At 34.1% G+C, this 17184-nt stretch overlaps 1 protein-coding gene across 1 annotated transcript in view; it reads left to right on the top strand.

Moving 5' to 3' along the window:
* STXBP3 (syntaxin binding protein 3) overlaps positions 1-17184 on the top strand; it is a 55664-nt gene that overhangs the window by 19609 nt on the left and 18871 nt on the right. The window contains exons 7-11 of the mRNA XM_024742095.1: positions 4344-4498; positions 8007-8097; positions 10904-11028; positions 13571-13666; positions 13802-13859. Coding sequence (XP_024597863.1) covers positions 4344-4498; positions 8007-8097; positions 10904-11028; positions 13571-13666; positions 13802-13859 — 525 coding nt within the window. The remainder of the gene's footprint in view (positions 1-4343; positions 4499-8006; positions 8098-10903; positions 11029-13570; positions 13667-13801; positions 13860-17184) is intronic.

Here is a 17184-nt window from a genome sequence, read left to right as displayed (position 1 = left end):
ACTTAAATTTCATGTCTCCTGCTAAGTCCTGTGTGTGTCAAGGTTTACAGACCTATCAGATTATGAAACCAAAAGATTTTTAGCATAATGTTTGTTAAATGACTCCAGAGAGATAAATACTTCTAGCTTCTGTAACCATTTGTGATATTAAAACAAAGTTCTTTAGTAAACTTTTTACATAATGTTATATAAACTATTATTTAATTTATAAAATGAAGGATTTCTGTAGATTTGTTTTGCCTTTGGAATAGTTAATGAGCCTTCAATTAATAATTGCAAACACATAGTACTTTCTCTGTGTCACTTTCCTAAATGCTTTACATAAATGTATGCATGTAATCTTCACAATAGCCCTATGAACAGATGATAATTCTATCTACATTTTAAAGATGGGGGAATCAAAGAGGTTAAGTAACTTGCTGTAATCACACAGCTAGTGTATTGTTTAGCTCTCTTCTCTGTGTTTGGATTCCAACATTTCATAGAATTGAAATAGTTTACTGTTGTTTGGAACTCTAAGGTCAATATTTTAAGAAATAGAATGGTCCTGGATAATGAATTTTTCTTTTAAGCTGTTGCTGGTTTTTTTTGGGTTTTTGTGTGTGTGTGTGTGTTTTTAATATTATTTATTTATTTGGCTGCATCGGGTCTTGGTTGTGGCACGTGGAATCTTCGTTGAGGCACACGTGATCTTTCTTTGCGGTGCCCAGGCTTCTCTCTAGTTGTGGCATGTGGGTTGTTCTCTCTCTAGTTGTGGCATGCGGGTTTTCTCTTCTCTAGTTGTGGTGTGGGCTTAGTTGCCCCGTGGCATGTGGGATCTTAGTTCCCCGACCAGGGATCAAACCTGCGTCCCCTGCATCGGAAGGCAGATTCTTTACAACTGGACCACCAGGGAAGTCCCTAAGCTGTTGCTGTTTTTGACAAAGAAAGACCATAATCAAGTTTGTAAAATTTTAAGATATCTGCTTAACATTAAGCTGTTTTCCAAAGGTTACCTTTAGATTTATTCTTTTTCATATGATATGTAAGTTCAGTGTACAGTGAAAATGGGCATCCTAAAATGTTGTGGGATTAAATAGCGGTGTGAAAAATATTACAATTGTGTCCAGAGCATCTTGCCACACAGAAGATAAATATGGTTTTAGCCTCAGAATTCAGTAAATTTCAGTAATTGCTGTATTTGGAGGAGAGGTTTGTGTATATATCTGACTAATTTGATGGCTGATGGAAATAACTTGTCTTTGTGTGTATAGACAAATCTCATGAGACTCTTCTACTTACCAGTCTTTGCAAAATGTTATGATTATTTAAGGTCCTATCTGTTGGCTATGTTTTTCCCCTAAGAAGTTTTTTCTTTTAATTTACTTCCTTGATAAATATCTTAAGGGAGTTTACTTAATAAATTTAACTGTTATGGGGAAATTACAGTGAAAATTGTAATTTTCTCAGTTTTGTATTGTGACCTTCTGTTTGTTTGCAAGTGAAGATATAAATGAAATACTGCCAACTGCTTTGAGCTATAAGCAAAGGCCTATGTGAGCGTTTATCAAGAGCATGTGCAGTGGACATTGTCTTCTAGATGCAAAGAGTATGCTGTGGAAAGATGATCAAGATATGTGCCCCACCCTCATCCGAGAGCTGTGAAAGAGATACAAAGTATTACGCATCTTCAGAACAACATCAGTTAAGATTAGGTTCAACTGCATATAACAGGACAACTTAAACTTTCAGTGTTTAACCAAGTTGGAAATTTATTTCTTGCTAATATACAAAAAGTCAAGAAGTGGGCTATATAAGTCCAGTATGCTGGCTGTACAAAATTGTCAGGGGCCTGGTCTCTTAGGGATGGCCCTCATGATCCAAGATGTCTGTAGAATTATTGCGTTCTCATTTGAGGAAGGAGGATGAAGGAGAGAATGAAGAAAGTACATTTTCATTTATATCTTATTAGCTAAAATTTAGTCACATGGCAATCCCCAAGTGCATGGAAAATGGAAATGTAGTCTTTTAGCTGAGCGTATGGCTGCTTACCCCAAATAATTGGTATAATTACTGAAAAGTAAGGGAACAATGGTTTTTTAGGAGGCAACTCATAGTCTGCCAAAAAAGGAGATTAATTCTTACTAGGAAAATGAGAAAACACTTGAAAAATAGAATTTCGTAAGGTAGTAATGAAGAGGGAAGAAATATTCTAAGAAGTGAGAATAGCGTGAGTGCAAAGATACAGAAGCAGGAAAGTGCAGGGGAGCAGCAGGAATAAGGATTATAATGGGTGATGGTATGATAGATAAGGCTGTGTCTGTAGGTAGGTTGGGACTAGGTTGTAGGAGGCACCAGGTTCCATCAAGAGTGATAGCAGAAAATGGGCTGGTACAGAAAAGTCCTAAAGTCTTTAAGTAGAAGTTGGGTGATCGTTGAGGAGAAATTGGTAAAGTCAGAAATGATAGTCTTCCGAAGAAGAGAAGTTGGACATTCATCATATTTTGAAGTTTCATGGGGAGGAAAGTAGTTGACTCCTTCTGAATCCATGAGTCAAAGGGATTAAAGAAAGCTCTCTTTCCCTTTCAAAGGGTTTAAGGTAATTAATGCTGTCACATATACGTTAGGGCAATTAGATGGAAAGCATTAAAGAATATAAGGGAGTTTGTTTACAGTTGACCTCAGGGAGTACAAAAAGTCTGGTATAGTTAGTGGAGAGGGTGCTGGATTGTATCTAGGTAGAAACAGAGCTAAGCTGGCTATAATTTAGGAAGAAAAGTAGATGGAGGTTGTGGGGGGAGAGTTCCTATATTTAAGGAGCTGATTGTGGGTCATGGAGATGAAGAAAGCATTTAGTAATAGTCTAAGGGAACATGTCATGGTGGTGATGGAAAGTGGGGGAAGGAGAAGGAAGGAAAAGGAAGATGTGAGTGTAGAATGAAAACCAGCTCCAAAATTGTATTTGGTTCATTAGAGTATTAGATAATAGCTAAGATTAATTTAAGCTGTGGTAACAACTCCCCAAATCACAGTGCATTACAACAACAAAGTTTATTTCTCCTTCACGTTAGTGTCCATTTTGGTTTGACTGGGGCTTTGCTCTACATCCTCTTCATTCTGGGACTTAGGCTGAAGGAGTAGCCCCTGTCTGGGACATAGCAGAAGGAAAAGAGAAATGGTGGAGCCATACAATGGCTTTTAAAGCTTCTGTAGGGAAGTGGCACATGTCACTTCTACTCACATTCCAGTGACCATAGCAAGCCTGATATCAATGAGTGGGAAGTATACTCCCATAGGGAGAGGCCCTGTAAGGAGGGCAATAAATATTTTTGAACAGATATTATCTACTGCAATGGGGTAGAATGCTATGAGAAAGCCACAGTCCAGCTGTAGGGTGCTTGTTGGCAGTTAATACAGCAACTCAGACTTTGTTAATACAGCAACACAGACATAAGTGGTAGCTTCAGCTAAATCTCAGTCTGTGTTCAGGCTGCTGCTGTTAGTGTTGGGTTATGTTCAGAGAAACGAATTACTTTGTGTGAAAGGAAATGCAGGGAAGTTTTTTCATAATTCATTAGTTAACCTATAATGTTTATTACATGTCTACTTTTACACTCAATACATTATCCTAGGCTAAGGGAGATTACTATCATTGTTTAAAAAACAAAATTAAAATTAATGGGAAAATCTCAACTCAATTAGAGAGCTTTTTCTTTTGTATTCTTCAAGTAACACAATAATAGTAAATCTCTAATCCAATTCTTTGCATGTAAGTAAATGCTTTTGTTAGTTGAAAAATGTCTGTGAGGTTTCATTGTATATATCGTAAGACCAGTACTATGTCTGGCACAATGCTGTGTCTTTGGGGGAAGTATGTCTCTATTTTAAGGACATTAAGAGTATCAGCTAAAGAGTTGAAATATATATCAACTTTGGAAAATTTCTAGGTTATTCTCTAATGGGTTAAGATTTTAATGTATGTCAAATATATAGACCAATTTTGGCTTTGTTTTATTTCTTTGTGCCAGGTTTTAGATTTTTATTTTTATTTGACTACCTCAGATTTCTTCATCTGCTGCACAGGTAGAGAAAATCAAAGAGTACAATCTTTATATGAAACAAGAATTGAAGGAGAGAGGTAGACTAAGCAGGAAAGGAGAATGAGAAAAGAAATAAGGGATGAAATCAAGATGACAGAGAATATGAGATTTGATTAAGGTAAAGACACAGTTGTTTCAGGAAACAGCATGGTTGGTGCAAGTATTTTTTTTTTTAGAATCCCAAGGAATAGCTGTGTTTTTCTAGGTACATATTTTTAGTCAAGTTTCTAAATTGACAGTGTGACTTTTTTTGGCCTAACTTAGGTATATACTCTTGATGTACCAGATGCATTCTATTACTGTTACAGTCCAGACCCTAGTAATGCAAATGGAAAAGATACCACCATGGAAGCGATGGCTGAGCAGATAGTTACAGTATGTGCTACCCTGGATGAAAATCCTGGAGTAAGATATAAAAGGTAAGACACTCAGTGGTGCCTTTATATGTTATGCTGTCTATTTGCTCTTTGGTGTACAGGTAAGTAATGTCTCCTTGCTTTTGTGTGTTGGTTTGCAGAATTTATTTTCTTTATAAAATTATGCTGTACATATAGGAGATTTAAAGTTTAAGGCTTAAGTTTCAGAGTAACTAATAGCCTCTATTACTGAATTTCAGAGCTTAAATTTGGTATGGTTTACATGTATATTTTTCATGATTTTAAGGAATGCTTAGAAGAATGTCTTTGTTGTCCTATGGGGAATACCATCTTACATTTAATGTTTTATTGAATTTCCACCAAATTTAAATAGTCATAGTATCTGGATACTGGTTATAGTATCTAAATATCTATGGTATTTAATTCCAGTAGCCATTTTAAATAGATTTTTGGAGGTTTTTTTGTTTTTTTACATCTTTATTGGAGTATAATTGCTTTACAATGGTGTTTTAGTTTCTGCTTTATAACAAAGTGAATCAGTTGTACATATACATATATTCCCATATCTCTTCCCTCTTGCGTCTCCCTCCCTCACACCCTCCCTATCCCACTCGGCACAAAGCACCGAGCTGATCTCCCTGTGCTATGTGGCTGCTTCCCACTAGCTATTTTACATTTGGTAGTGTATATATGTCTCTGCCTCTCTCTCACTTTGTCACAGCTTTTATTTTATTTTTGGCTGCATTGGGTCTTCATTGCTGCGCGCAGGCTTTCTCTAGTTGTGGCAAGCGGGGCCTGCTCCTCGCTGTGGTGCGCGGGCTTCTCATTGTGCTGGCTTCTCTTGTTGTGGAGCACTGGCTCTTGGCGTGCAGGCTTCAGTAGTTGTGGCACATGGGCTCAGTAGTTATGGCTCGCGAGCTCTGGAGCGCAGGCTCAGTAGTTGTGGCACACGGGCTTAGTTGCTCTGCGGCATGTGGGATCTTCCTGGACCAGGGCTCGGACCCGTGTCCCCTGCATTGGCAGGTGGATTCTTACCCACTGCACCACCAGGGAAGCCCGATTTTTGGAGTTTTTTAAAAGTTAAAGTTTGACTTTAGTACTATGTACCTTTATTTATTTGTTTCTTATTAAAAGTAAAGTTTACTGTAAAGTACATAAATTATATTTATATGGCTTGATAAATCATTCCAAAGAGAACATACCTATCTAACTTCACCAAGGTCAAGAAATAGAATACTAACAGTGTCTCAGAGGCCCCCCCCTCATGATCCTCTCTAGTCATCACCCCCTGTCTCCTCCCCAGAGGTAACTACTATCTTGACTTCTAACACATATTTTAGTTTTGCCTGATTTTGAACTTGGTATAAATGGGGTTGATGTTTTTTATTTCTGGCTTTGTTCAGTATTATGTTCTTAGACATTCATGTTGTTCTGTGTAGCCAGACACAGATCTGGCTGTGTGATCCTTCTGCTCTCAGTTTCTTTATCTATGAAATGGGAACAATCATAGTACTCACCTTATAAGGTTGTTTTTAGAATTAAATGAGTTAATATCTGTAAAGAACTCAAAGTAGTGTATGACACTAATAAACTAGTAGACGTAAATATACTGTACTACTACTAATAAGTTATGTCACTTGTTTCTGTTTTAAAAGTTTCTTTAACTTAAACATTGACATTTGTCAGGGTAGTTGGATGAATTGTTTAATTTCAAATTCATGTAGTACTTTATATTTAAGTGTCATTATTCTTGACCATTTAAAAAATCTTCTGTTAATTACTTAGAAAGTATATAGTAAATCTCCTTAATTCAGATGTGACCAAACAAGCTCTTCACTCATACCTCAGGTGTTGGAAACATTCTTTTTCTTATAGGTGATATGCTAATTACATTCTGAATTAAATGGTTTATCTCCTGCTAGAGTTCAGTCTCTGTTCAAGCTTCTACTCTTGGTGTTTGGCTCTGTTCAGGGAAATGAGTATGTAATATTGTCAGCCATATGTATCCACAGGTTCGGCATCCTCAGATTCAACCAATCGTGGATTGAAAATATTAAGAAAACAAAATTCCAGGAAGTTCCAGAAAGCAAAACTTGAATTTGCTACATGCAGAGAACTATTTACATAACATTTACATTGTATTTATGACTATTTACATAGCATTTACACTGTATTAGTGTTATAAGTAATCTAGAGGTGATTTAAAGTATATGGGGGATATGCATAGTTTATATGCAAATACTACGCCATTTTATAAAAGGGGCTTAAGCATCCATAGATTTTGAAATCTGAGTGAGGTCCTGGAGCCAATCCCCTGTGGATACTGAGGGATAACTGAGGCCAATTTATAATTTAATAGCTCACCTTTGGACCTGTTTGGAGTTATTGTAATAGTTAAATAATCAGGCTTTTAGAATCCTACCTGTTCTTTCACAAAGTATTCTTTTATGCCTCATGGACTTTTCAAGTGTAATTCTAACATGAAATTATTTCCTTTTGAAAATATTTTAAAGCAAAATGTGTAATAAATTATTCTTTATAGTTGCTTCTTTATTTACTTTTGAGGTATAAAACCTAAAGGTCCTTTAACACTTTGAAGCCCTTTACAAGGAGAGCCCCCATTTTTGAGGTTGGTTTGCTAATTGAAGAGCCTTTTCTTACAATTTCTTGTAGACTCAGAAGTTATACTAATGTCACTGGTCATGAAGTTACAATTTAGAGTATGATTTTATCATTTTAGAAGACAGTGGTGTATAAGATTTTATGCAAAAGACTATATTGGAAAGTTGACTGAATGTTAGAGAGCATGAAGGGAGATCTCATACTGCTAGTGGGAGAGATAATTGGTCGAGTAATTTGGAGAGTAATATGGTAATATCTGGAAAAGTTGAAAATGTACATACCATATAATCTAGCAATTATACTTTTAGAAATAATATATCTAGAGAAACATGTACATGGAGATGTATGTACAAAGATATTTGTTTCAATGTTTTTGGAATGGTATAAAATTGAGAATGACTTAAATGTCCATCTTTAGGGGAATGAATGTATAGAATCCAGTATAAATCATATGATGGAATACTATATTGAACTAAAATGATTAAATTTGATATGTGTCAACATAGATCTCACACATATATATAACAGTAAAAACATACAGTTAAAACACATATAAAACAGTAAACATATGTATAATAGTAATGACAGGAAGAATACACATCAAATTCATGATAGTATTGCCTTGGAGTGGGGGTAGCTAGGGGTTGGGGAGAAGACCGGGAATTGGGAGGGGAATAAAGGAGCTGCGGTTTTATTTATGATATTTCCTTCATATGAAAAAAAATCTGAAGCACATATGATAAGGTTTACATTGATAAAATCCAGACAAATTGATATAGCATTCTATTTGATGTATTATCTGAACTTCTCCATGTTTATAAAATCGTTTAAATTAATAAATTTATGGTTTAATTTTGGAATTCAACTTGATATTGTAAAGTGTGTCTTGAAAGAAAGATAATTGTTCGAACATTTTTTCCATTTCTAGTAAACCTCTGGATAATGCCAGTAAGCTTGCTCAGCTTGTTGAAAAAAAACTTGAAAACTACTACAAGATTGATGAAAAGAGCCTAATAAAGGTAACATATAAAAGATAAATAGTGGTTATGCATAAAGTCTGTCTTATTTCTTTCTAAACCAAGGAAACTGTTGTTCATTCATTTTCCAGTATTGATTTGAGAATCATTAACACAGATCCCCAATTTTGATTTGGGAATCACTGATATAAGTGGTAGTAGAAGTCTTAATAGACAGTGTGGCTTAGAGGAGAAGATAAGGGTTTTGAAATGAGCATTTTGTCTATATCCGGGCTATGCCATTTAATTCATAGATATGTCAATTAGCAAATGATGTAACTTCTCTGTGCCTAAGTTTTCTTATCTATAAAATGGGAATAATAAGAGAATACCTATATTATAAAATAGAGGATTAAATGAGTTAATACATAAAAAGTTTTTAGAATAGTGCTTGCAACTGAGTAAACGGTTGATAAACATAATTTTTCCTGTTATCACCAGCTTTGTGTTCTTGGACATATTATTTACTCTGAGTTGTGTTTTCGTCTATAAAATGGATCAGATGATATGTACCTTACTTGGTTGGTATGAAGATTAGGCAGATTAGCTTGTGTTTGGCATATAATAGGAGTTTAATGAATGATAGCTATTACTATCTTATCAAGATAATATAAAGTAGTCTAAGACTAAGATTAGAACCTGGGGAATTCTAGCATTTGAGCTTGGGTTGGAGAGTGAAGAGCTTGAGTAGACTGACAGAGGTGGTGCCACAGGGCTAGGAAGCCATATTACAGTAGCTGAAAAATAAAAAGAAGGAACTGTTGATAGTTTAGAAGAGGAGATGGGCAAGGAAACCACCAATTACAATGCATGTAGTAAGAGGAATGAGAGAAGAATACATGAAATGTAGTGGGAACATAGGCTGGGGCTTAATCTTATTGTAACTGGAGTCTTGGAAAGCATCCTAGAGGAAGAGGCCCTTGAGCTTGAAGAATGAGTATAACAGAAGAGGGAGATTTTTTCTTGGATAACAGGGTTCTTTGGGCAGAAGCATAGAGAAAAAGGCAAAATTCACAAACAACTTGGCTAGAATGGAGGGTGTAAGATTAGATGTAATGTTGGTTCAGAACTTTAAAAGTTACTAGTTTTTGGTTGGGAGGACTAGTGAAATCTGTTGTCCTGGTTGTAGTTATGAATGTAATGGCTCGGTATACATAGTATAGTAGGTAGTCAATAAATGTTTGTTGAATGAGGAAAGAGATAAACGATCATTATATTAGTTAATATCCCTTTAGTCCTTCATGATTTCAATGATAAAAAGGAAAATCCACAAAAACCAAACTTGTCCTTTCCATTCTTTCTGCCTCAGAAATTATACACCTTTCAAATGCTTGATACCTTTTCTTCATTCAAGGACCTGAGAGTCACCTCCTTTTTGAAGTCTTTCCTCACTCTTCAGGTCAAGCGATTCTTCCTCTCACATACTTTCATAGCCCCAAGCCCTGATATAGCACTTATATTGCACAGTCTTTTTCCTATTCATATTTCTGAAGACTCATAACTTACATGTATTGAGGGCTTACTAAGTGCCAGGCACTGTGATAAGTGTTCATGGTATTATTACATTTAATCTTTACAGTAATCTTGTAGGGCAGAGGTTCTGATTAAATATATATATTTTGTTTGTTTTTTAATGAGAATACTGAGATATTAACAAGTTAAGCAATTTGTCCAAAGTTGTACAACAAGAAAGTGGTCAAGGCTGGGAATTCCCTGGAGGTTCAGTGGTTAGGACTCCATGCTGTCACTGCTGAGGGCCCATGTTCGATCCCTGGTCAGGAACTAAAATCCCATAAGCTGCGTGGCGTGGCCAAAAAATTAAAAAAAAAAAAATGAAAGAGAGAAAGTGGTCAAGGCTGGATTCACACCCAGATCTACCTGATTCCAGAGGCTGTGCTCTTAATCACTATACCATACTATCTCAAGGTTTATTTAAATGAGTGAATGGTTAACTAAAAAAAATTTTAAAGATCTATTCTATGTAGTTTACCTTTGTCTGCTGGAAGTAAATAAATAAGAAATGTTTGTCTGAGTTGTAGTTATCTCTTACTGCTCCAAATAATAATCCAGAGAATTTATTACTTTTTAAAATGAAGTATGGAAGATACTGATATTAACAATGATTTTTCCCAGCACTATTATTCACTGTTTAATGATTAGTGCTGTTTGTGAGTTAATGATAGCAAAGCTTTCATTGTAATTTACCATCTTAGCTGGCATCAATGTAATCTTTTAAAATGCGTAATGGTTAAGAGTACAGGCCATGGAGTGAAGCTGACCTGGGTTTGAATCTCCATTCTACCACATACTAGCTAGCTGTGTGATTTGGGCAAGTTACTTAATTTTAAGCCTTAATGCCCCCATTGTCAAATGGAGTTAATAATCCCTGTCTCACAGGGTTGCTATAAGAATTAAATAATATGGATATTTCTTGCTTAGCACAGTGTATAGCATAAAGAGTTCAAGTAATAACTACTATTCATAATTTATATCAGTTTTAGTGTTTATGGAGCTAAATTCCTAAGGAAATAGATTTAGTGCAGGCCAAATGTTACTTTTTTTAAAGGAATTTTCACAATATCGTATTATTGAGTATAGCCTCTTACTCTAATTATGAAAGCTTTTGGTTTTGTAGTCTTATTTTTTTCCCCTGTTATACCACTCAGATTTTTCTGTTTTAATATAACTTCACATTCTTAGGAATGGGGCAGAACTTAGGAAAAGTCTGCTTTTGTTTTCTAAGATACTAAAAATATGTTCACACAAAGAAATTGAAGTTTCTTAAGATAATTTTATTTTGTTATTCCAGGGTAAAACTCATTCCCAGCTCATAATAATTGATCGTGGCTTTGATCCTGTGTCCACTGTCCTGCATGAACTGACCTTTCAGGCAATGGCATATGATCTACTGCCGATTGAGAATGATACATACAAGCAAGTATAACTTGAAGGGAATATATAGGGCATATACAAACAGGATAGGATATTAGCATTTAATGATTCGCGCAGACACCAGAAATCTAAAGCCCCTGTAACCTTTTTCATTCAGAGACTTTATCCTTCTCTTACCCCTATAATCATAATCTGTTAAAAATATCTTGACCTTGTTAGTTAATGGGTAATTTAACTGCTTTGAAGCTTTTTCGGTGTATTTGCTTCCTTAACTGTGTCTACAACAAAAATAGATTTGAAACAGCTGGAATTTGTACTTTTCAGTAAATACCAGGCTCACTACTATATTTATTGAAGTGAAAACCATATTCAAATTGGTTAGGCTGTGATTATTCTGAATCACACATCCAAAAGTTATCTATATGTGTGTCTTGTCAACATAGTGTATTTAAAAAGATTAGAAGACTAGGAACCTCATTAGGATGGTTATTGAGAATAGATACAAGTTTACCAATTTGGTACCTATTATTGACTTAACTCTGATATAAGCATATTAACTTTAAAAGTAATATCAAGTAGCTAAATGAAAAATGAAATCACTTTTCTGTTAAGGAACCATTTTATTGTACCTTTGTGCATCATTTATGAGTGTGTGTATATATATACACACACATACATATATATATACACATAAATATATAACATGTTGTTTGATATCATAATTTCTAAATCCAAATTGGCATATTTTAGCTAAGATTTACTGCTTTGAGCATAGTAATAAAAAAGAAAATTAGTTTTCTGAAATTTTATGTTTAAATTAATTTAGTAATTTTAATAGATTAAAAAGATCTAAAAACTTGTGCTAATTATAATACTTAATATTTTTTCTTAAACCAAATATTGTTAAACTAATTTTGTATTTTCTATTGTATTTTTATTTGCATTCTGGTCAGATCCTGGCTTCTGAGTTTTTCTTTATTTGTATTAATGTTAGATGACGTAGATCAACATTTTTCTAATATAAAAGTAGTTTTTCTAATATAAAAGTAGTTATTCTAATATAAAAGTAGTTTTAAGCAATTTTTTCAGAATTTTCAGAAAGCATGTTGTTTACCTCTCTTATCCTTTAGGTCTCTAAACCTACGTTGCTCAAGAGACTTAGAAACGACTTAAACTGATGGACACTTAAGAATTTGGTTCCAGACTATTGACATAAGTTTCAGACATTTCTAACCTAGTACTTCTTTAAAAAAATTATCTCCCTAGGTTTGCTGGCAAGCAAAGCAAGGTTTAATTTTTTAAGAGTAATAGAGAGACTTATTTAAAAACAAAAACAAAGAAGTCAGAGATTTTTTGAATGAATCGAAAAAGTCCAGGGATAAGACTAGGTGGAAGCACGAACTCCCTGTGGGTTGTGCTCCATCCCAATTTTTAATGGAAATAATGCAGAGCAGAAACTTCTAAGTATCCAGACTGTGTTCTTCATCTTGGTGACCTCTTTAAATGTACTCTTAGGATTGTCATCATCTTTTAGTATTGTCAGGCCTACTACCTTAATCTTTGTTTATAAATCAAAGGTTAAAGAAGTACAAAGTGGCATTTTAAATGACAAAAAGGCCTCTGTCCTTAGTGCAGTCTTGTAATTAAGCACAGTCGTTCTGCCTTTGGGCATCTGTAATTAAGACCAAATAGGTAGATGGTTTTATAGATGGGGCCTGAAATTTGGGGGATTGTAGAAATGATTATATTTATGCAGCAGAAATCTCCATTTATTGTCTGCTATCCAGTGCTAGGAAAGCTCAATGCTGTCCATTCTGATCTTGAGGACGTTGACAGTCCCAGGGATGATTGAATTTTCCAGCTCCACGAATGGAAGGAGGCTGGCTATTTGCATAAAAAGAGAAGCGAGGAATTACTTTTGGGGAAGCAGTCAGGAAGCCCATTTTGAGTAATTCCATGAACCTCTTGAATTGCCTCTCAGTTCAGTAGAACTCATTAAAGCAATCAAGGTTTTTAATGGCTACACTAGTTTTTCTCTCATTTCCTTTCCCATTCTTTAAAGGAGATGTGGTTGTAGGGTTAGGGAAGAATATAGAAACAGATGATATATGTTTGTGAATTTTGTACCAACTCTGAAACACCTGCAGTACTTAATAGGCTACATTAGGGGGTGACATTTCTTTTCTTAATGGATGTTTGATAGTTGAGTTGATGGTTATTAGTATGTCAAAGTAGTGTTTTGAGCAACTGGAATACAGATTGTTAGTGTATTCACTCTTGTTCTTAAAGTTGATTGTGGAACGTTGAATTTTTGTTTCTAAGATACCACTTTGCTGAGATAAAACTCTATAATAATGACAGCTAAACCTAACGAAAGTAAAAAGGTCTTGGTAGACAAAGCACTTTGATTTTTATTGTATGGATAGCAATATGCCTTAGTTTTGAGTATGTATTCATTATCCCCCAAAATAGTAGATGTATTCTTCAGTTTCTTGAGCTGTATCTTAAAATTATTGTTTATAAAAATGTTTCACTTTTTGGGTGGGAAAATAATCAAAAAGTTCATACTTCTCTCTACTTGTAGATATAAAACCGATGGGAAAGAAAAGGAGGCAATCCTTGAAGAAGATGATGACCTCTGGGTCAGAATTCGACATCGGCATATTGCAGTTGTATTAGAGTATGTGAACTCATTTTAATTTTTGTTCCACATTTTTAAAATACTAAATACATGATAGTACATTTTGTAATCTTAAAATATTTTTGTAAAGAATTACACCTTAGAAATTTAAAGAATTCTCTTACAATTTGACAGGGAAATTCCCAAGCTTATGAAAGAAATTTCATCAACAAAGAAAGCAACGGAAGGAAAGGTAAGAGTGTTATTTAACTTTCAAGATAACGATGAAGGTGAATTTTAAAGTCTGTGTAAAATTTTTTATCTATTTAACTTTCCATTTTGGGAAATTTCTAACATACACAAAAGTAGAGAAAATAAACTTTCATGTACCCATTACCTAGCCTCAACAGTTAGCAACAGTTTCTCTGTCTTGCTCCATTAAAATTTATTTATTTATTTATTTTTTTTTTTCGGTACGTGGGCCTCTCACCGCCGTGGCCTCTCCCGTTGCGGAGCACAGGCTCCGGCCGCGCAGGCCCAGCGGCCACGGCTCACGGGCCCAGCCGCTCCGCGGCATGCGGGATCCTCCCGGACCGGGGCACGAACCCGCATCCCCTGCATCGGCAGGCGGACTCCCAACCACTGCGCCACCAGGGAAGCCCTAAAATTTATTTTTAAAAGGCCATTTAGCCAATTGCATTAATGCATTCTTGTTAGATTTTTTATATTGAGGTATAATTTACCTAAGTAAAGTGCACAAATCTTAAGTGTATACTGAATAATTTTTTACATACATATATATGTATTCATACACACACATACCTGTGGAACTACCACCTAAATTAAGATATAGGACATTTCTATCATTTCAGAAAGTTGCACAATAATATCTGTGAATAAAGAAAATTTAGCCTGATCCTTTCGAATCTGTATACCTTTTAAACTAGTTTTCTTAGTAGTTAATACCTCCTAGCTGTATAATGTAGAATAGAACTGGTGACAGGATATCCTTGTCTCATTTCCAACCTAAGGGGAAACGTGTTTGATATTTCATCATTGAGTATTATGGTAGTTTTAGATTATTTTAGATACATCCTTTGTCAGATTAAGAAGTTCCCTTCTATTCCATATTTGCCAACAGGTTTTTTTTGGTTTTGTTTTTTAAATCAGCAGTAGGTGTTGGATTTCATCAAATGCTGTATCAGCACCTATTGAAATTTTTTTCCCTCTTTTATTCTTTTAATGTGATAAGTTAAATTCATTGATTCTCTAACATTAAACCAACCATGCATTCTTGGAATTAGCTCCACTTAGTCATGATACTTTATCCTTTTCCTATGTCACTGGATTCTATTTGCTAATATTTTGCTTAGAATGTTTACTTCTAGGTTTATGAACTATAGTATTTCCCTGCAATAATTCTTGTGTGTGTGTGTGTGTGTGTGTGTGTGTGTGTGTGTGAGTGAGATAATCTTGTCAGGTTTTGGCAGCAAAATTATATTGGTCTTTAAATGAGTTGTAATGTTTTCCCTCTCATTCTCTGGAAGTGTTTGTGTAAGATTGTTATTACTTGTCTCATCATTGCTTGGAAGACTTCACAACTGAAGCAGTCTGGGCATGGAGTTTTCCATTTTTATGGGGAAGTCTTTACTTACAAATTCTTTAATAGTTACAGAACTATTCAGATTTTTAATTTTTTTATATCAGTTTTGGGATGTTCATTTTTAAGGGATTTGTCTATTATATCTTCATTTTCAAATATCCTCTTATTATCTTTTCAGTGTCTGTAGAACCTATAGCTGTGTGCTATTTATTTAATCCTAATATTGTTAATTTGTGTTTTAGCCTACATACTATTAATATCCCTATATATATAATTAGTATTTCAAAGAACCAACTTTTGGCTTTGCTGATTTCGCTACTGTATGTTAGTTTTATGTTGAATTGATTTCTACTCATTTTTATTTCCTACCTTCAGTTTTCTTTGGCTTGTCTTTCTTTTTCTAATTTCTTGAGTTGGATGTTTACAGCACTGATTTTCAACCTTTTTTCTCTTACTATATATATTTATTTATTTCCTTCTTAACATTGTTGTAGCTGCATTCCCCAAGTTTTGGAATAACCTATTTTTATTTCGATTCAGCTCAAAATGTTTTCTAACTCTCACTGTGATTTCTTCTTTGACTTATGTGTTATATAGGAATATGTTTTTTAATTTCAAAGAGTTTGGGAATTTTATACTTGTCTTTCTGTTATTGAATTGTAATTTAACTATATAGTGGTCAGAGAATGTGCCATCTGAACAAACTTCAAGTCTGAAATTTGTTCAGACTTGACTTGTGACCTATCATACGACCTATTGTGGTTAAGTACCCAATGTGTACTTGAAAAGAATACAAATTCTATGTGTGTCAATTAAATCAAGTTGGTTCATCATGTTATTCAAATATTCTATTTCTTTACTCATTTTTTATCTGCTTTTTATATCAGTTACTGAGAATGGTATCGCTTATGGCTATGAACTAGTCTATTTTTTTTAGACTTGTCAACTTACAAAGCTATATCAACTGATAAAGCCATGTTAATTATAGTCTTTATAAATTTAAGATAGTTACCTTTCTGTTGAATTTATCTTTTATCAATACAAAATGTCATTTTGTTTTTCATTTGCAATATTTCTTGACTTAAGCTCTACTTTGTCTGATTTTAATATAGCCATACCTGCTTTATTTTGGCTAGTGTTTACATGGTATATCTTTTCTCATCCTTTATTTTCACCAATTTGTGCCTTTATGTTTAAAGTGTGCTTCTTAAAAAGAGTTTGTATTGATAGTTGAGGTTTGTTTATTTATTCAATCTGATGATCCTTATCTTTTAATTAGAATGTTTAAGTCCATCTGTATTTCATGTAATTATTGATATAGTTGAATTTGTTACCATCTTATTTGTTTTCTCTTTATTTTATCCTTTTCCTTTTCTGCCTTCTTTATATATATAGGCCTTTTTTTTTTTCTTTAAACTATTCCATTTTGTCTCCAAAATAAACTTTTGTTTTACCTTTTGGTATCCTTCCTGTAGTCATCATGTTGGGTAGTACAAAATGTATCCTTATATTATCACAGTGTACCTTAAAGTATACTTTTGCCATGTCCTAAAGAATTCAAGAACCTTATAATAGTTTAACTCCATTTACCTCCCTTCCTCTTTTGTGCTATTGTTGTCATATATTTTACTTTAACATGTGTTATAAAGTCAGGATGTTATTTTTGTTTTAAATTCTCAATAGACTTTTATATTGTCCACATAAATTTGAAATCTGTTGTTATTTATTCCTTATTGCTCTTCAGTGTTTCCATCTGGGCTGGATGATTTCTCTCAACTTTTGTTTTTATCTAAGGATATCTGTGTTTTATGGGTTTTACAGAGATACTTACTGTATTTAGAATTCAAAGTTGGCAGTTCTTTTTCTTTCAGCAATTTAAAGATTTAAATATGTCACCTTTTGGCTATCATGATTTCTGTTAAAGAAGCCAGCTGTCATGTTACTGTTAATTTCCTGAAGATAAAGTGTCTTTTTA

This window comes from Neophocaena asiaeorientalis, unplaced genomic scaffold (genome assembly GCF_003031525.2).
Source record: "Neophocaena asiaeorientalis asiaeorientalis breed wild unplaced genomic scaffold, Neophocaena_asiaeorientalis_V1.1 scaffold35, whole genome shotgun sequence".
In the NCBI taxonomy this organism is placed as follows: Eukaryota; Metazoa; Chordata; class Mammalia; order Artiodactyla; family Phocoenidae; genus Neophocaena; species Neophocaena asiaeorientalis.
Note: the sequence above shows the minus strand (reverse complement) of the source record. Positions and strands in the feature narration are given on the sequence as shown.